At 37.0% G+C, this 20,292-nt stretch overlaps 3 protein-coding genes across 6 annotated transcripts in view; 2 read left to right on the plus strand and 1 right to left on the minus strand.

Annotated features, from left to right (window-relative positions):
* Positions 1-274, minus strand: part of LOC134663250 (protein grainyhead) — a 148,169-nt gene extending 147,895 nt beyond the window's left edge. For 2 of the 3 annotated variants that reach the window (XM_063519654.1, XM_063519653.1), the window contains exon 1: positions 119-265. The gene's annotated coding sequence lies outside the window, so the exon portion shown is untranslated. Of the gene's footprint in view, positions 1-118 lie in introns of all 3 variants that reach the window. The other variant, XM_063519652.1, reaches the window with a different exon arrangement.
* Positions 275-10,178: 9,904 nt separating this feature from the next.
* LOC134663245 (probable elongation factor 1-delta) lies at positions 10,179-15,043 on the plus strand. Of its 2 annotated transcripts, XM_063519644.1 has the most exons (7): positions 10,180-10,303; positions 10,600-10,689; positions 10,858-10,944; positions 11,272-11,463; positions 12,174-12,306; positions 13,731-13,972; positions 14,955-15,043. In XM_063519644.1, exons 2-7 carry the CDS (start codon positions 10,603-10,605, stop codon positions 14,991-14,993), a joined length of 780 nt encoding a protein of 259 aa, XP_063375714.1. In that variant the 5' UTR covers positions 10,180-10,303; positions 10,600-10,602; the 3' UTR covers positions 14,994-15,043. The 2 variants fall into 2 exon arrangements, with proteins under 2 accessions (XP_063375715.1, XP_063375714.1); XM_063519645.1 differs by lacking the exon at positions 10,858-10,944 and having other exon boundaries at positions 10,179-10,303.
* Positions 15,044-16,091: 1,048 nt separating this feature from the next.
* LOC134647621 (cytoplasmic tRNA 2-thiolation protein 2-A) lies at positions 16,092-18,875 on the plus strand. Its single transcript, XM_063501978.1, has 4 exons — positions 16,092-16,430; positions 16,508-16,869; positions 17,696-17,968; positions 18,542-18,875. Exons 1-4 carry the CDS (start codon positions 16,166-16,168, stop codon positions 18,785-18,787), a joined length of 1,146 nt encoding a protein of 381 aa, XP_063358048.1. The 5' UTR covers positions 16,092-16,165; the 3' UTR covers positions 18,788-18,875.
* Positions 18,876-20,292: the final 1,417 nt, after the last annotated feature.

The following is a 20,292-nucleotide window of genomic DNA, read 5'->3' on the forward strand; positions in this document are numbered from 1 at the left end:
CCCACCCGGCGAAATTACAAAACCGGCCGGCGGCAGCCGAGTGCGCCAACAAGCGGCGCTGGCGCGGCGCAGTGGTGGACGCGCGGCCGGCCGACCCCGACGCGCCGGCGTTACGTACCGTGGGTGGCGTCGCGACGCTTCGCGGCGCGGGACGCGGGCGCGGGGACTGAGCACGCGACGTGCGGCGCTACGGAGCGCGGGCGCAGGTGCTCTGAGCGCAGCAGCCTCCGCGGCCCGGCGCCGCGCCCGCCTCCCCGCACCGCCCCCGCCGCGCTACACGCACGCACCAAAACGACGAATTTATCTTCCACGCATGCTGACTGACCCTCCTACCCGGAGACGATGTCCAGGGTGCCGCAGCGATTTGCCGCCAGCGCCGATCAAATTTACGATTATGACCTGAAAATAAAAATGTTTTTTATCTCAAGACTCGCCTTATTCACTTGATAAGGTGGTAGGTACCGATTAAAGATTTAAATTTTAACAATTTATTTATATTAGGTCTTGTTAGTTGTTGAACTCCCATTGATATGAGATACGTAATGTAATGGCAGACGGTGTCCGACGCCGGCGACGCGCCGCCTGAGGCGACCGCCGCGGCCCGGCTGCAGTCGTTACAAAACTGCGACCTGCGCTGCGACGCATGGAATTACCCAACTTTACGCAACTTCCCTTATCTGACTTTCAAGACAAGTTATAGCAGCTTAATAATTTTGTTCAATATCGATCAACACGAAGTTTACATCAAAGAATGGTACTTTTTTATTCTGAAAATACGCTTCAATATTTAGTAGATTACACAAGGGAGCAGAATGGCATAAGTATTTACGGCATGAGCGTACATTAAAGCCTGAGCGTATTTAGGGATTCAAGAGTTGACGCCCAAGATGGATATAATTTTGCTTCTACGTATAGACATGTGACACAAACCTACTGCTTTTTAGGGTTCCGTAGCCAAATGGCAAAAAACGGAACCCTTATAGATTCGTCATGTCTGTCTGTCCGTCTGTCTGTCCGTCTGTCTGTCCGTCCGTATGTCACAGCCACTTTTCTCCGAAACTATAAGAACTATACTGTTGAAACTTGGTAAGTAGATGTATTCTGTGAACCGCATTAAGATTTTCACACAAAAATAGAAAATAAACAATAAATTTTTGGGGTTCCCCATACTTCGAACTGAAACTCAAAAATTTTTTTTTCATCAAACCCATACGTGTGGGGTATCTATGGATAGGTCTTCAAAAATGATATTGAGGTTTCTAATATCATTTTTTTCTAAACTGAATAGTTTGCGCGAGAGACACTTCCAAAGTGGTAAAATGTGTGTCCCCCCCCCCTGTAACTTCTAAAATAAGAGAATGATAAAACTAAATAAAATATATGATGTAGATTATCATGTAAACTTCCACCGAAAATTGGTTTGAGCGAGATCTAGTAAGTAGTTTTTTTTTTATACGTCATAAATCGCCTAAATACGGAACCCTTCATGGGCGAGTCCGACTCGCACTTGGCCGCTTTTACATGATGTAACGTTGATCCCTCCTACTTAGCAGGGAAGAAAAGTGCCACTTTGAACCCTTCATGGCATGGAAGAAAAATTATTCTTACGAATAAGTAGGTGAACTTTACAGAGCTTTGTGGAATGATTCATGTGCTGTTGCTATCACCTACAGAAAAGCCAATTGTAAGTCCATTCTACCGCTGTTGAAATTAGGAAATATCTATTAAGAAGATATATTTCCACACAGAAGGTACTTTTGCTTCAAGTTCAAAAAGGTTATTTTTATCTGAAATTCTGATAGAAACGTCTTATTGCACATGAAGCATTAAGGACTCTTCTTTTATGGAAAGCCTCATTTTATTCCTTGAGGCAGAAAAAGAAGAAGAAACATCTTTATTAGCAAATACATATGTAGGTACATTATTATAATATAAGAGTTGCGCTAAATGTCCCTCGCTCATATTGGTGTCACGGAATGAGCCGCATGGCACACTGTGCGACTGCGATATTTGTGATTGTGTGATCACTACAAAACGTAAAAAAATATCGGAAAACCTTTTCACCTATACGGCCTGATTCTAATTTTAATAAACGTCAAAAATTACATCTCGATTATGGATCGGATCTGCCAGTGACAATAAAGTGACGTTTTTGTTTAAAGAAACTGCAACCGCCACCCCCCCACCTTAATTATGCCCCAGTACACAGTGGTCAAGGATGGTCCATGACAAGCCATCGCCATGGCCGGGCAATGAGTGGGCAATGGTATGCAATGGCGGACGACTGGCCATCAGTTGTCTATCGTGGTGCGCAATCGGGAAGTTGTCGTTTTTTTTTTGACAGTTCAAAGGAATCGTGGCGTAGCGTGGTGTTCACAAAGTCGCCCATGGCAGTGACTGGCCCATCGTTAGCCACCGTACTTATACTCATAGAACACAAATATTAATTCTGCCAAAGGAAATCTTTTGTTCAGATAACGCCGTATTTGACCTTTTTGAACATTCTGCAGCTACGACTAATATGCTTTTAATTCGGTAGGTACCTGTTTGGCACAAACAAGAAATGAGAATTTGGCAAAAAAAACAAAAGTGCCAAAACGAAAACGTGCGGGTCAAAGGTTTTTTTATTCATCACACTTGCTCAGTAAGCGTGCTATTCACGCAAGTGCAGCGGGAGCTATCATTTTACTCCCACGCTTTTTAAGTTAAGGTATAAAATAGTGTTACTTTCAAAAAACTAACGTTTATAATTTAATTTCTTTGTTTAATGTATATATGTAAATATTCATTTTGATTAATTTAGTAGCCGTTTAATATATTATTTTTACACAATTTTCAATGGCTGAATGCCGGACGGGAAACCAGTAAAAAAAACCGGCCAAGTGCGAAAAAATACAAGTGCGAGTCGGACTCGCATTCCAAGGGTTCCGTACATTAAGTCCGACTCACGCTTGACTGCACATTTCTAATAGGTTTTTCTGTCATCTATAGGTAAAGAACTATTTTGTGTATTTTATCAAAATTTTAGACCCAGTAGTTTCGGAGATAAGGGGGGAGAATGGTCATTTTTGTCTATTTTCTTGAATAACTGCTAAACTATTAATCCTAAAATTATAAAAAATATATATTTGAGATCCTTACAATAAGCTCTTTCATTTTATATGTAACACGATATAGTTTGAAACACTTTATTTTTTTTATTTTCTCATTTACCCCCCAAAAAATGCCTCCATATTTAATTTTTTTTTATTTGCGTTACACGTCCATCTTTGGGTCACAAACTTACATATGTGTGCCAAATTTCAACTTAATTGGTCAAATAGTTTCGAAGAAAATAGGCTGTGACAGACGGACGGACAGACAGACGAGTGATCCTATTAGGGTTCCGTTTTTTTCCTCTTGAGGTACGAAACCCTAAAAATTGGGTTACTTATGTAGCCTTGGAACGCGAGTCCGACTCGCACTTGACGGTTTTTTTTTTATACCAACAAACCATGGTATAATAATATACTCCGCCTGGTACTCTCTTCCGAGATTCGCGAATGACCTAACTGACACAGGCCTACGTCATCATGTTGTTTACAGGTTCTCAAACTTTAAAAATGTGGGAGAATTTTAACCAACGGTGAAAATTATTTTAACGGCATTAATTTTAAGTTATTCATGTAGAAACATAGTAAAATAAAACAAATCTAATGTATTAAATTAAATTTTATTTATACAAGACAAACGTTTGAAAAACTAATTCACAGTTAATCAATAAACGGTGTTCGAAGCAATTTTCGTTTTAATTTCTTCTGGAGTTGATTACTAACGATTTTTTTATTTAATTGTTTAGTCTTATTATTATTACCAAGCTTACGACGTGAAAAGTTTGGAAAACACTGCGACTGCTGACACTGAGCGAGAAGGAAATAACAATTAACACGCGTTCGGCAAGGATGACGGTCAGGGACAAAATGGCGGATTGTCAAATGTGACAGCGCTATCCTGTGTTGCCAGCAGTGTAAACAGAATTACCCGAACATCTGAAATTTCTTTCGTGAATCGGAAGATATTGCTAACGAATATTTAAAAATGACGTGTTATTGTAAAATTTAAGATAAAATACATACATATAAATAAAAATTATAAAATTATAAAGAAATATTTTAACTTATTAACCATAGATATAATGTACCCATGTAACATGTTATGTTGAAATAAAGTGGCAATGTTATTGTGTAATAAGTAGTATAATAGTTATTTCTTTTACAAGGGGGCAAAATTGTTGTTTAACCTCTCGTGCTAATATTTATACGCAAGCAAACGAAAGAATACAAAAAGTGGAATCTTGAGCGTTGCGAGGGTTTCAAGGCACGAATGTTTAACAAATTTTGCCGCCGAGTGAAACACAAAAAGTTTCACCACACCAACGCGGGAAGAAAATACCGACTAAGTATATATGTACTACAGAATGAGAGATGAATATCATTTTCTCATTCTAACAAATAGCCTTGTCTTGTGTGTTATGTAAGTAAAACTTACAAGTGTATCTCAGGCCTTAGATAAGAACCAATAGAAAATTGGCAACTAGAGCTGCGCTGAACGAGGATAGGAAGTGAATGTATACAAACGCATCCCTTGCGCAATGCGCATCCTCGCAAGTTTCTGGTGGAAACGCAGTCTAATGGTTTTGAAAAACATCCTATGCTATTAAGAGCCCATCAACGTGCACACTAGCGCCACTGTTAAATAATCGTGATTATTTCAATTTAACGAAAGATATTTAAAAAAAGTGGGCCGCTACGTACTGTATCTTGTATTAAAGTACCTTTTGAATACATCAAACTAGTTTCTATGTTGCTGGATTCGTCAATCTATAAACTCAAAACAAAAACGGCCGTTTTAACTTTGGACACATAGATTGACGAATCCAGCAACATAGAAACTAGTTTGATGTATTGAAAAGGTACTTTATTACAAGGTACAGTACGTAGCGGCCCCCTTTATAAAATATATTTCGTTAAACTTAAATAATCACGATTATTTAGCAGTGGCGCTAGTGTGTCACGTTGATGGGCTCTTAACAGATTATTAAGTATAATATTTACATTATATGAAGAATCAACACAACCTTAATCTAAATATCGAATTGCGTCGAAGATACGGCATAAATACGTATTGCTTATTTAACTTCCAAGAATTGTTTAAATGAGCGGTGAAAGCCCCACAGGTGTGTAACACATTATGGATATGGGTAGTACCATTTTACGAAACTCTTTAAATTATGTCCCACGTAAACATGATAATAAACATAGCTGCAGCGGATACAGATAAATTATGATTATTTACTAATCGAGCGATGCTGATTTACTATGTTTTTCAAAGATTAGATTTTAAATTTTAATGACTGACTTGATTTGTAAGTTGTATTTTTTTATACAATGCCACTATTTTACTTTGAATAACGTACTTTTTCTATATCTTAGATTAATGTTTGCCATTATTAGGGTTCCGTAGTCAACTACATACTTACATAGTTTTGCCATATATTGTGCATAGATTTAGATTCGATTTTTAGATATCATACTTAATATGAAATTACATTAGGTATTAGGTATACATTATTTTAAGCTAATTTATACGAATTTATAACTATTTATAATAGGCACGCACGTATTTTAACCGGTCAACTAATTAATCGCATTTGGGTAGTTTAAAAAAATAGAAACGTGTAGGTACTAAAATGTATAGATTGGCAACAAAAACGGAGCCTTAAAATATATCAATAAGTTGTATTTTAATGACGTTACCTACAGCTTTTGATTATTTTTAGGCAGGTACCAAGTATTTATTTGGCAGCTGAATTATTATAATGGAGATCATTTATGAAGCACATTTTAAAAAGAAAACGGCTATCTATTAATTCATAAATGAAGTTATTTTAAAGTAATAAAGGAAATACAAAAGTCAACACCAGAATGTATGCTTTACGCGAATGACATCGTTTTGCTATCGAAAAATGCAAAAGACCTTCAGGAAACACTCTGTCAGTGGGTAACACGCATATAAAGCCACGGGCTACGCATAAGCCGGAGTAAAACCGAATATTTGGAATGTAACTTTGGAGGCACAGAAAAAGCTGGGTGAAAAAACATTTATATACCTACACAATCAAGCACTATCCAAAGTATGATCAATTAACCTAAGCTCATAACACCTAATGAACTAATTACCTATTGCACGTTTCACCTACAATTAGTTTACCTAAGCTCAGGATACCTATGGTCCATTTACCTAAAGTTGAAACACCTAATGCTCGAAATACCTAAAACCGATTTACCTATTACACGAATTACCTAAAGCTAATATACCTAATACACGAAACACTTAATGTTGATATACCTAATGCACGAAATACTTAAAGTCGGTATACCTAATGATGGAATTACCTAAAATTAACATACCTACTGCACGAATTACCTAAAGTCGGTATACCTAATGATCGAATTACCTAAAGTTAACATACCTACTGCACGAATTACCTGAATTCGATACACCTAATGCATGAAATACCTGAAGTCGATGCACTTAAAATACCTAAAATCAAAATCAAAAATATAATTATTGTTTAGTAGAATATTATTAGGACATAGAACATTTGGTATAAATTGTTTAGCCAAATCATTCAATTGGCTTACTATTTTTTATTATAATATAAGGTCTAGTCATTTGACAGAGTCGAGATAGGTGCGACGACGGGCAAAGCGAGGAGGAGCGTGTTAGGTTAACTGCGAACAAACAGTGCCAAAACCGACTTTACTTTCATCGTCATGACTCATGATGTTAACTTACAAAAATAAAGTTTTTGTGTTTTGTATTAGACTTACGAAATCATTCTACTACCTAAAACTTAGCGTTTCTAAAAGTGTATTTTTAAGTTGTTATCCAAACAAACAGTTTCTACTGTAAGGTTGGGAAATCATACGATTTATTGGGTCATGGGTAGAGTTGCCACTGGATCGTTCGGCAAAATGATATGAATTTTGTGCTAGGTATTTAGACTTTAGGTGCATTCGTGTTTCCGTGCATTAGGGATATCGACATTAAGTAATTCGTTCAGGAGGTATATCAACTTTAGGTATTTCGTTCGATAGGTTTAACAGTTTTAGGTATTTCGTTCATTAGAACGATGTACCTAAATCAAGTTTAGGTACATCGTTCATTAGGTATATCAGCTTTAGGTGTATCGTCCATTAGGTATATTAGCTATAGGTGATTCGTGCATTAGGTATAATAGCTTTAGGTGAAACGTGCAGTAGGTAAAACGTGCATTAGGTATATCGTGCATTAGGTGTTTCGTCCATTAGGTTATTTGGGCTTAGGTATTATAAACTTAGTTCAGTCAATGTTTAAGTAAAATGATCGATAGGTAATTTAAAAATAGGTGAATCAAGCATAGGTGATTCAACATTAGGTAAATCAGTTTTCGGTATTCAGATATGTAACCGTCGGTAGTAGGTACTTACTTCTGATGCAAAATTTGATAAAGACGTAGATCACCGTATCAACACCGGATGGCTTAAATGAAGATCATTATAGTGTACGAAACGGTTGATCGACCAGCCGTGACATACGGAGCAGAGAACAAAAATTTCACACAAGCGAATTGAAAATGCTCAGATGGGCGGGAGGATTGACTCGATTGGACAGGGTCAGAAATGAATTTATTAGGGGATATTTTAAGGTAGCACCTATAGTTGAAAATGTAAAGGAAAGTCGATTGCGCTGGTATGGTCATATCCTTAGACGTGGTGACGACCATTCTGAAGACCCTAAATATACCCAACCAATGCCGAGGCAGGGGAAGACCACCCAACACCTGGTGGTCAGACATGCAGAAAGAAATCCGGAAAGAGAACCTGAGTACGCAGACAAGCCAGAACAGAGCACTCTGGCGCAGACAGACAAGGAGACCCGACCCCAGATATACTGGGAAGAGGGACAGACAAAGAAGACTTACCTTCCTACAATTGATGTCATCTTAAAAAATCAGTTTTTGGTAATGAGAATATTTTCGGAAAAATTCGCTCCGAAAGAAAAAAACGTGTGCCACCTGATACACATATAGTTCGTTTTTAGGGTTTCGTACCCAAAGGGTAAAAAACGGGACCCTATTACTAAGACTTCGCTGTCCGTCCGTCCGTCCGTCCGTCTGTCACCAGGCTGTATCTCATGAACCGCGATAGCTAGACAATTGAAATTTTCACAAATGATGTATCTCTGTTGCCGCTATAACAACAAATACTAAAAATAAAATAAAATAAATATTTAAGGGGGACTCCCATACAACAAACACGATTTTTTTGCTCTATTTTTTGTTGATGGTGCGGAACCCTCCGTGCGCGAGTCCGACTCGCACTTGGCCGGTTTTTAGTATTTGTTGTTATAGCGGCAACAAAAATACATCATCTGTGAAATTTTGTCGGTTCATGAGATGCAGCCTGGTGACAGACGGAAGGACGGACAGCGAAGTCTTAGTAATAGATGGTAATAGGGTCCCGTTTTCACCCTTCGGGTACGGAACCCTAAATTTAAACATTTTCGCGGTTAGTGTCTGGGCTAAAACCGCGGAAATCGAAGTTCGCAAATTGCGGGCATTTTTCTCTGTCACTCTAATTACGCCTTCATTGGAGTAAAAGAGAAAGATCCCCGCAATTTGACGACCGGTCTGGCCTAGTGGGTAGTGACCCTGCCTGTGAAGCCGCGGTCCTGGGTTCGAATCCCAGTAAGGGCATTTATTTGTGCGATGAGCACAGATATTTGTTCCTGAGTCATGGTTGTTTTCTATGTATTTAAGTATTTGTATATTATATATATCGTTGTCTGAGTACCCACAACACAAGCTTTCTTGAGCTTACCGTGGGGCTTAGTCAATTTGTGTAATAATGTCCTATAATATTTATTATTTATTTATTTATTTATTTATTTATTTGCGAATTTCGGTTTTCGCGGTAGTCCCTCTGGCTACTGAAATCTTACACACATTTTTCGCGGGAAATTCAAAAAATCTTGGGCTGGTCGCACTTTGTGTGAGTAGATGGTCAACCAAATCTTGTCAGTAGAAAAAGGCGCGAAATTCAAATTTTCTATGGGACGAAAACCTTTTCGCGCCTACATTTTTCAAATTTGCCGCCTTTTTCTACTGACACTGCTCGACCAAATATAGTTTTGATACTAGAAAATATTTTTGATATTCTGTGCACACGCAGTAGAATGAGATAGCAATATCACTTGCTCCCTCTAACGCATAAATGCGTCCCTTGGAGTGGCCGGCGATGGCCCATTGTGTACTGGGGCCTTAAGGTACCTAAGGAAATAAGTTAAATATACGTTGGCGTGCACTCAAAGTTAGCTCACATAATTTCTACCACTATGTAAAGTACAGTCTACGATAAACACATGTTTACACTTTCTCACAATATACAATTGTAACAAGGCGAAAAATGAAATGTAGTGTAAATAAGACCTAGCTCGATAATACCATAATATTAATCCATCGCCAAAAAAATTACATAATGCCAGATATGCTAAATGCTAAGTATCAAAATATTTATAGAGCACCAACCTCCTAATTTGTTTACAATTGGTTACGACTAGTAAACATTGCAGTTTTTCGTTATACAACGCTACACGTCGACTTCGCACATTGTCGTAATTATTTACGAGCTCCTCAGTAAAGACATTAATATTATTTAAAATAAACCCCTTATAAACCGCAAACAATTTGAATGAATGACATAAATTGACAACTGACCACAAACCAACCAAACCAACTGACTTTTAGCTTTTTTTTAATCATAGACAATTGGTGATACAACAAAATGCCAAAATTAACCGCCTTCTCTACACGGTCGGAAACGAGGCATCCGACATCCGACCACATCCGACCAAAGAATACAATGCATCCGACTGTCAAATGCCACTCTTGTAAGTATAATATTTGAGCGAGAGAGAGGCAGATAAAGTAATTCCGATTTTTGTGGAAGCTCCAAACTGTTTTTTATATATATAATAGAAGCTTCGAGTATAATAAAAGTGATTTATTCCAACAATTTTAAATACAAAATGTCAATGTTATTTATTTAATATGGTCACATACCCGTTTGACATGTGTCTTGTCGTCGTGGAAGAAGTGGGGATGCCATACGGATACGCTCTTTTTTCGAAAAACCGATGATTCGTGCGGTTCGTTCGTACTAATTTAGTAACTTTATTTCGGTTTTTGGTGCTTCTGTGTATAGTTATCATCAATTCAAAGGTAATTCTACCTGAAAACATGTAAATATTCCTGTATTTTTATTATTATCTTAAGAAAACGTAACTTGATAACTATAACCTTAAATTTCCGTATTTGAATTTAAACACTAATTGTAAGAGGTGCATTGTGATTTATTTTGTGATACTCCGCCCGGCGACTACACCAATATTAGTTTACATTATAATATTTCATAATTTTTTTGGTAATCTGTATGTATGGCAATGTAATTATGTTAAGAAGACTAATCCATGAATTTATAGTGAAACTTCTAAATTTTTGATTGTTTTTGTTTTTAGACAATGTCGGCCCTAATCCACGAAAAAATTTGGTTAGACAAGAACATCTACCATGATGCGGAGCGGGATTACTACGAGTCCTTGTCAAAGGTCAGTGGCATCTGTTTCAGATCAAAGTGCATTTATTTTATTTTTTAATCGTATGTGATCTTTATCTTTTAATTATTCACCCCTTATGCGGTTGGTTTTTTTTGTTGGGGATATATTAATATATAAAAGTTTTTTTTTATTTACATATTTATAAATATGACGTTGTAGGTTCGAGTTCCACTTGTCTCAACTCAGTCTTCTTTGGCTAATGAAGTGGCAAAAGCAAGGCAACATATCAAAAATTCCCTAGAATGTGTGAGTAACACTTATTTTACATAAATTCACACATCTTAACCCTTATAAAGAAGAACAAATGGAAATGTAGTAGGTAGATGAAAAAATAGTATGTGTAAAATTATCATCATAGTACAAATCATTATCGGATGGTTCATTATAGGGGTTAAATAAAGTTAAGACTTATTTGTTAAAGGACAACACTCAACAGTCAAAATACCTGATTGTTAAAAAAAAAATATAAAAAGAAGACTATACTTGCAGGCTTTGTTTTATAGAAAAAGGCTATAATTGCCCGAACGCTATTATTAAGCACAAGTTGCTAGTTAATAATTGTAATAATTTCAGATGGATAGTGTTGCTTCATTGGCCGGAGTTCCAAACACAGAGCTGACCAACAAAGTGACCAACCTGGAGAAAGAGAACTCGGAGCTCAAAAAGACTATGGATGACTTGCGCAAGCTCGTCATCAGCCTGCAGGCGCGTGTCGAGACTCTTGAGAGCAGCAAACCATCTCAAGCCAAAGCTGAGGCTCCTAAGGTAAAACCACTTGATGTATTTTATCTAAATTTAGACCTTTGCATCTAATCTGGGTGGTTATAGCCAGATTTAAAAAATCATGATTCAAGCATCATTGCTTATTTAAAGGCTTAAAAATTCTGAATAAAATAAATAAATAACAGCCTTTATTACTGAGCGAGTGTACAATCATTTTTAACAGTGTAAATAAATGTACCGACTATGTATTTGGCCTACTAATCGGCGCTCGGATGGCCGATTAGTCGGTCGGCTAGTCGGCCAAGTTCATAATCGTTACGTTCCGATAAAGATTACATTTGTATGGCAACTGTAGTAGTTTTGGACATATTAGAAAAACGATTTTTTTCCTCCTTTCGTCGTCGCGCTTTCAATATCAACTGAAAGATGTTCCGTGTTACTGCAACAATACCTACATAATTACCTATAGATACATTAATTTAATAAGAACACAAGCACATTTTGTACCCTAACTAAATACGTATTTGAGTAGAATGGGCATGTAACATTTGATTAATATTGGCTTTATATATTATTTATGTTGTGCTTTCTCTATATAGGCCTTTTTTGCGGACTAATCGCCGACTACAAATGTGGCCGGATAGTCGGCTTTCTCGACTAAGTCGGTACATCCCTAATATGTACATTTGTTTTACTGAATTATAGAAACTACTTTTTTGAAAGTAGTGACAATATGTATTGTTTAATTTTAGGCTGCAGCTAAAGAGGCTGAAGACTCAGATGATGGTGTTGATCTTTTTGGGTCAGATGATGAAGAAGAGAGTGCAGAAGCAGCTAGAATAAGAGAGGAACGCCTTGCAGCCTACAATGCTAAGAAATCTAAGAGTATGTATACACTGAATGTAAATGTCATTGTTTTTTTATCTCAGAAATCTCCTAAAGCAGCCATTCTCAAAGTGTGCTCCGCGGACCCCCAGGGTTCCGCATCTGTGGGGGGCTCCACGAGAAAAAGCGAAAACAAATCAATAACCAATTAAATAGTGCCGAAAGTTTTTTTTTTTTTGAGGCTCCGTCAAATATTTCGCTTTCCAAAAAGGTTCAGTCGCCAAATAAGTTTGAGAACCGCTGTCCTACACAATGTAACAAATGTTACATTGCGCTTCTGAACGTCAAATAAAGCTACACAGGCTCTAACCTTACACCTCTACCTCGAGAAAAATACCCCCTAAATTGGAGGAGGGTATCCCAATATGTAAGCAAAGTTTCGGGCTTCGACTAAAATTACTCATTTGACACGTGTTTCTTGTTAATACACTTCCATTGCCATACAAGAAATATGATTTTTAGGCGTTTTCAGTTTGCTGCAGAGAGCAGGCCATCATAATCCATACTGAGGTAAAAAGTAGAATTTACAGTGTTGCTGCCACACCTACAATAAAACTTAAATAAATTAAAATTTAAACGTCCTTTATCTGCAGTTAGCTACAGAGATTGTGCCCTCCACAAACAAAGTTCTATGCAGAAAGGGGTTCAATATCACAGTAATCTGCATAGCAACTCCCGCCGAATATCCCTCTGCTTGATAGAAGTTTCTGGCATAGAGTATTCGCACTACGGGATGGTGGGCGGTAGGGCGCTACCGTCGTCTTTCAAGGTCGAGTTCGAGGCAAAAAGAGTACCTACCTAAAAGATCGGCTTTCTTTTTTGCATTACCATTCGCATTTCACACTTCACAGTGGTAAATACGACTGACAAAAGTTTTTTTGCCCATTTTGGCGCCCCTCCCTTGGACTGCGCCCGGGGCACGTGACCCCCCCAGGCCCCCCCCCCCCCCCCTGTACCTCTAATAAATTTTCCAGATGTCAGCAAACCACATGACGAAAAAAAAACACTGTAAACTGTATTTAAGAATGTCTGGTTATAGGTACTTGTTGCTTTTCGCGACACCCATTAAACCCGATTACGGTAAAGGGGTTTAAAGCGCAACAGCAACCTCTGGTACAGACTAACAGATTTTTTTTTCGCCTCACTTTTCGTACCCTTTTTCATTTTTATGGACGTATAAGATATTATCTGCTGAGATGGTTGATGAGAAACCATTGCATAATTGAAATACTTGGTGCTTTCTAGTAAACATTCTAACATGAAAGAGATATGCAATTAATCTGCAACTGCATTCAAGTTAATGGATAATCTTGGTCCTACTTATTTAAAAACAATATTGAGTTAAGTGACTTAACAGGAATTAACTTAAGTACTGTTATTCCAAAAAACAGGTACTCTTTTTAACTAAAAATTTTGATTTTCAGAGCCAGTGCTCATCGCCAAATCAAACATTATTCTGGATGTCAAACCTTGGGATGATGAGACTGACATGAAGGCTTTGGAGACGGCAGTACGGAACATCACCTCAGACGGTCTCCTCTGGGGCGCGGCTAAATTAGTTCCTCTCGCGTATGGCATCCACAAACTGCAAATCTCCTGTGTAGTGGAAGATGACAAGGTTTCTGTGGATTGGCTCACCGAAGAAATTGAGAAGAATGAAGACTTTGTAAGTACTATTAAAGCAATAGCCACGTCAAATTGAGCCGAATTTGGGCAATCTGCGGAAATAATTCGTGTAGTTTTGAAAATTGAATTTTTTATTTATTTATGATGATTCATGAACAATTACGAAAAAACGACGTTTTCTTAAATCGTCTATTTTTATCTCTTATTTAACTTCAACAGACTGTACTCAAGTATTGATCGTAGAGTAAAAATAAACGTAACCAAATTTGTCTAGGACATTTTATGTTAAAACTTTTGTCCGAAGTAATTATAATGCTATTCGTAGATATGAGCAAAAATATAAAAAAGGTACCTTCAACTCCCCCTACACCCTCAGCACACCCCCCTACCCTCTACAATGTATACCTGTACCAATTTTCAAAACTACACGGAATTATTTCCGCAAACAAAACTGAGTGGCCTCTCTAGCGGGGCGTGCAGCGCGGCGTCCAGGTTAAACAAATTCAACCGTACCTGAGAGGCCTCAAATCCCTTGGAAGATTGACCTTTTGCTGCAGGCCCCGCCGAACGTGCCGCTGGTTCGCCACTGAGACCACACACTACTAGTGAACTATTTTGTTTAAATTATATCCTTTGTATGTATATTTCAAACAGTCTTCATCGAAAAATTAGTATGATTACTCGTAAAGTTAGGTCAAATTTTAGATTACTGGTTGCATATGTAGGTGTGGAGGAGTATTATCAGTATTATCACTAAGTAGGTACATAGTATAAAACAAAGTCGCTTCCCGCTGTCTGTCTGTCGGTCTGTCCCTATGTATGCTTAGATCTTTAAAACTACGCAACGGATTTTGATGCGGTTTTTTTTTAATAGATAGAGTGATTCAAGAGGAAGACTTATGTGTAATTTGTTAACCCGCGCGAAGCCGGGGCGGGTCGCTAGTGTAATTATAAACTTGGCACAATACTAGCTTCTAATGGAAATTCTGCCACAGACTTCACGCCACGTATTTTGTTTACAGGTACAAAGTGTTGACATTGCAGCATTCAACAAAGTGTAACAACTAAAGTTTTCTAAATAAAAAATATTGTTTCATTTTAACCTCTTTTTTTTAACTGTTTTGACTCCCCGTCATCACTGCACGGACCACGGACTGCACCCCCTGTGTTAAGAGTCTGTGCGGAAAGAGAAAGAAGAGTCGTGGAATATAAAAAACCTTTTGCTCCTAATTTTCATTTTCCTATTAACTGCTATTATATTGCACACAACTGTATGTGTCACATGGTAGCAACATTATTGCCACCTGGGCGTTAACACTTGAATCCCTCACTACGCTCATGATTCTATTTTAGAATCCCTCGCTATGCTCGGGATTTAATTATAGAACCCTTCGCTTCGTTCAGGATTCAATAAACGCCCTCGCCGCTACTAGGTAAAAATTCTAATAAAAATAAATATAGTTGGTCAAACCAATTTGTCAGTAAATAAGAACAAAAAAAACTATACTCATCCTTTTCTTTTAGGTGCTAGCTATGCTTCGCGCCTACATTTTTCAAATATGCCGCCTTTTTCTACTGACAACAACTGCTTGACCATCTATATCAAGATGGCGCTCGAACCGGAAGCCCGCGAAGAAGGGTAATAGTCCCATAAAAAAATTGAATTTCGCGCCTTTTTTACTTACAAAGTTGTTTTACTGGCTATATTATTTATTCTGTGACAAGAATCCAAAGAGTAAAGAATCATTTAAAAGAAAATCTGCTTTTTAAAACTTGACTCAAACAACCCATTCTGAGCATTGACAGATATAAGTGGAATCCAGACGAGACAATTTTTCGCCAATCTGATGAAATTGTCCGATCGAATCGGCCGTGTGGACGCAAACGCCAATTTGTTTCCCCGATCAAATCAGCAGGTGCGGACACAAAAATTCCAATTTTCGAAGTTATTGGAATGCAAATTGGTGATTAAATTGTGTACGTGTGGACGCTAGATGAGATTATTTTCCTGATCAAATCGGTCGATTTGCCCAGCTCGTCTGGACACGGCTTAACTACTCTTTGATTGACAGCTATCAATGTCAAAACGACACGCGGGCGCGGGCATACTGTTGATACTGTGCAATCGTGCATGCTTTGATTTTATGTTTTCTAATTTTTGTATTTACATTCAGCTACTCTATGAGCTTTTAAAGTAAATAATTAAGCGCCGACATATTGTTTTCCGTTAATCATGAATTGCAAGAAGTGTGAATCTCACGGAACTGTAATTTTACGTCAAAAGGATCACTACTGTGAAAATTGTTTTACAACTGGCATTAATCACAAATTTAGAGCTATTATTGGAAAAACTAGAGCCATACCACCAAATGAACAAGTTTTAGTTTGTTTATCGGGTGGGCCTAGCTCGACTGTGCTGTTGGATATGGTTTTTAATGGAATTTCTATGAGTAATCACAAGAAATTAAGAATTACACCTTGTTTTGTGCATTTGATAGGTAGCCTTTTTGTTAATGAGAATAATATTGAAGGACCTAAACCCTTTAACCCATAATAACTCTTTTACTTCTTTCAGATAGTGTCCATGATAAAAATGCTGAAAAAACTGCAAGTATTGTTATAAAACAATGTAAAGAATATGACTTCCAAGTCTACGTCATTCATTTGTCAGAATATGTTCAGGCTCACACAAAGTTACCAGAAGCTAACTGTGTGCCTGCTAATAAGAATGAGGTGGAATTCCAAGCAATGCTGAGTAGTATGCCTGTTACAGTCAGAAATGATTATTTCATGAAAATAAGATCAAACCTACTTGTCAGAGTAGCAGAACAATTGAAGTGCAATTATATTTTCACAGCTGAAACTACAGCCACTTTAGCTATAAATTTATTGTCAAACCTTACCATGGGCCGGGGAGCGCAAGTTCAGGATGATGTTGTAAGTATAATTTTGTTTTGTAAAGGTTGAAAACTGTTTATGTTGTATTTTATAGTATTAGAGCAAGATTTACAATATGATATGTACAATGTTATTGTCTCTCTACAGATTTTTTTTATATATTATTAGCATAGGCAATATGCATATGTCACTTTATCACAGATACATATTATTATCTAATATCACAGAATTAATAGTACTAGGTACAGAAGATTCACTCTGTAACAAAACGCGTCTGTTACAATTAGCGCAAGCACCATGCCCGCGGCTTATGGCTAGCCACCAAAGTTGGTGTGGGACGGATGTACTTGTTGCGACATGACGAAATTGCGGAGTGGGCCAGGCCTGCTAATATGTACAATATATTTTCCTCACTCTCACAGTCCTCCGCATTAACCTCCACCTCACAAAACAGTTAAGTCCTTTTATTGCAATAATGATAGAAACCAACAACACTTACTGTGTGTATGTAATATAGTGTTGTCAGTTTATTTATGAGTAGTGAGGAATCCGCATTTGTTCTTAAGCTATCACTGTTAATCCTCATGTATGCATATAATCAACAATTTCATTTTACATAAAATGCCTAATAATGGTAGCCTGGTAAATATTTACATCACAAGTGGATAAAATATGGCCTGTCCCAGTAATTGTATGTGATTGAGTGTAAATTTGTTCTATTGTGTAATTAACTCAATTAGAATAAGGTTAACTATGGAATGAGTATACAATGCAACTGTAAAATATGTAAATATGGGTGACTCCTTTATTTTATAGATATTCACCATGATAATATATGTGTGTACTTAAAACAAGCTTATTTCAGAGTTTTTACGACGGAAGAAATGATAGCATTAAAATATTGCGACCAATGAAAGACATTAGTAAGGAGGAGCTGGAGTATTATATCAAAATTAAAAACTTACATCCAGCCGACCAAAACATTTTCCAACAAAACAGCCTGCAGTCCGTAATTGGGTCATTTGTTACTGAATTGCAAGACAGCTTTCCAGCCACAATTTCAACTATATGCAAAACTGCTGACAAAATTGGAACTTATAACAATAACCAATCAAATGAAAAGTGTGTTCTGTGTAAGGTATGTAATGATTGTTTGCACATGTGAATTCGCCACTAAGCCCTCTGGAGACCTTGAAAATCAGAATTTAACTGGAAAGTCCATCCCCAATTGCCCATCTCTATTGCGTTATTTAAGTCACAGGGATGTAGGCTAAAGACAATTTAAGAATCTCAATGTGTAGCGTGCAAACTGCAGACTCCTCAGAGCCTCAGAAATGTTGACTAAAAAGCTGTAATTAGTCATAGGTTAGGCTTGGCATACACAATGTTTAATTAAAAATGTAGATGTTACTTAAGTGATAGATGGACAACTTACCCTATGCATATTACTTACTCATACCTCAAAATCGATACCTAATAATGAAAATTTACTCCCTTTCACATAGTAGTAAGCATAAATATGTACAGACCTTTTTTTTTTTTAACGCTTTACTGGGAATCTTTGATTTTTTTATAAAATACAAATGACATTGATTCAAATCGTAAATAGGATGTTTTTTTTAATGATTTAGTGAATTTTTAATTTTTAAAATATACACGCATAATATAATATAATTATGTACTTATATCAGAAACTTTTTATTTATTTCAGAGTATCCTGAGGACAAACAGCACAAAGTTAACGGCTCTGGAAGCAACTAACTTTTCACGAGTAGTGTCCCTCCAAAGCCCTAGTAATGCAGACTTCAAGAAAATCGAGCATCAAGCAAACTACAGTAATAAGAAATCCATGTTTCCTTATGTCAATGAGCGTCTATGTTATGGTTGTAGCAGAAATTATTTAGAAATTGACAATTCAACATTACCACGGTATATTCATGATGCTATTCAGAGTTAATTACCTAGTGCTTGTTCAATTAAACTCGCACGAGAACATTCAATCATGGCGAGGCGTGCATTGAGAGGAAATAGGTACCTATTTGTCAATCTATATCAGTAGGTACTGTTAGGTTCCAACATCGCGTTCATAGTTAATTTTAGTTTTATGGTTTTATCTTTATATCAAATTGTAAGTAAATGTGAACGCGCCTTATTAGTGGGAGGCCTTTTAAAAAAAAACTAAAGCGCGATGCGCGGGAAAATGTGACAGATGTCAGAACTAAAAAGGTTATTAGAAAAAAAAGGACAGAGGACAACTAGGTAGACGACGCGGTGATCATGGTGTGATAATATAAAGAGTTTTATGATTTATCTCATGTGAATTAGCTATAGACTACATGGATGGATATTGTGTGAAGCGGAAATGAAAATGTAAAACCAATAAATCAAGGAACCCAAAGGAAAGTATTTAATTTGAACCCGAGCTGTCCCAATAGTTCAGCAAGTGGGAGCGTAAGGCTACATGGGCTACTCTCATGTGAATCGCCTTAAATCACGTCCACATCCCGGAGAACAGCAGGTAAACAGTCTTTATTTTGGAATACATACTTTGTAATGGAGTGAAACGATTCAACATGATAAGGATTCTCGGATATTGTTAAAAATAAACTGGAAAGGAAAGTGATTATAAGATAAACTATTGATTGTTTTGAGTGCTTTTATCAATATAACAGATTGAAGTACAGGCTTATACTAGTGAATAATTGCAAGAAACAGTTTTTTTTTCCTTACTGCACTTTCTTACATTCCAATTATGCATTAACTTGTACCTGTCATTGGGACTGGAAAGATTTGTAGGTAACTAAAATTTACTTGTTATTTAATTCATTTTGTAGAATTAATAGGATTCATTTCATGTCAACAATTTCTACACATAACATGCCTGCATGCTTAACATTGCCTTATAAAGATGAGGACATAAGATAGTTTCTTTTGGGAGCAAGAGTCTTGTTGTCCAACTTGATCAGTTATTGTAAAAGCAGTTTTGCAGTTTTGGCCCCACATTTCAATCAAAGGTAAACAAATCACAAGGTACTTTGAGTTGGTTACTAATTTTTTTACCCATATGTATTATCTTACAAAATTAGCCTCTCATATTTGGCAATAAAAGAAAATGATAATATGATGATCTACTACTTCATGATTGACACTATAACTATGTTGTTATTGTTTAGTTAAAACATGCAATGAGTCAAGTACAAGTTACCCACCCATGTTACAATTTATTAAAGGTACCTAGTCGAATTGATTAAATTTCATATTTGACATTCTCACCGTCCAGGTGTCCAACATCCTGGTTCACACAGTTGAGATTCTTCGGTTTCATAAAAGGATACAGAAACATGATGGCATTATGAGATGATATTATTATAGTGTGTACCATGTATGTGTGTACCATGTATGTGTGTACCATGTATGTGTGTGTGTGCGTGTTACAGATTATTTTTGTAATAGTACAATGTT

The sequence above is a fragment of the Cydia amplana genome, chromosome 4, assembly GCF_948474715.1.
Source record: "Cydia amplana chromosome 4, ilCydAmpl1.1, whole genome shotgun sequence".
Lineage (NCBI taxonomy): Eukaryota > Metazoa > Arthropoda > Insecta > Lepidoptera > Tortricidae > Cydia > Cydia amplana.

Excerpts from the sequence above, each read along its gene's own strand:
- LOC134663245 (XM_063519644.1), top strand. The coding sequence starts at position 10,603 with ATGTCGGCCCTAATCCACGAAAAAATTTGGTTAGACAAGAACATCTAC. Across the intron at positions 11,464-12,173 it reads CCAAAGCTGAGGCTCCTAAG|GCTGCAGCTAAAGAGGCTGA; the intron begins GTAAAACCACTT and ends GTTTAATTTTAG. Across the intron at positions 12,307-13,730 it reads CAATGCTAAGAAATCTAAGA|AGCCAGTGCTCATCGCCAAA; the intron begins GTATGTATACAC and ends TTTGATTTTCAG.
- LOC134647621 (XM_063501978.1), top strand. The coding sequence starts at position 16,166 with ATGAATTGCAAGAAGTGTGAATCTCACGGAACTGTAATTTTACGTCAA. Across the intron at positions 16,431-16,507 it reads TTGTTTTGTGCATTTGATAG|ATAGTGTCCATGATAAAAAT; the intron begins GTAGCCTTTTTG and ends TACTTCTTTCAG. Across the intron at positions 17,969-18,541 it reads AAAAGTGTGTTCTGTGTAAG|AGTATCCTGAGGACAAACAG; the intron begins GTATGTAATGAT and ends TATTTATTTCAG.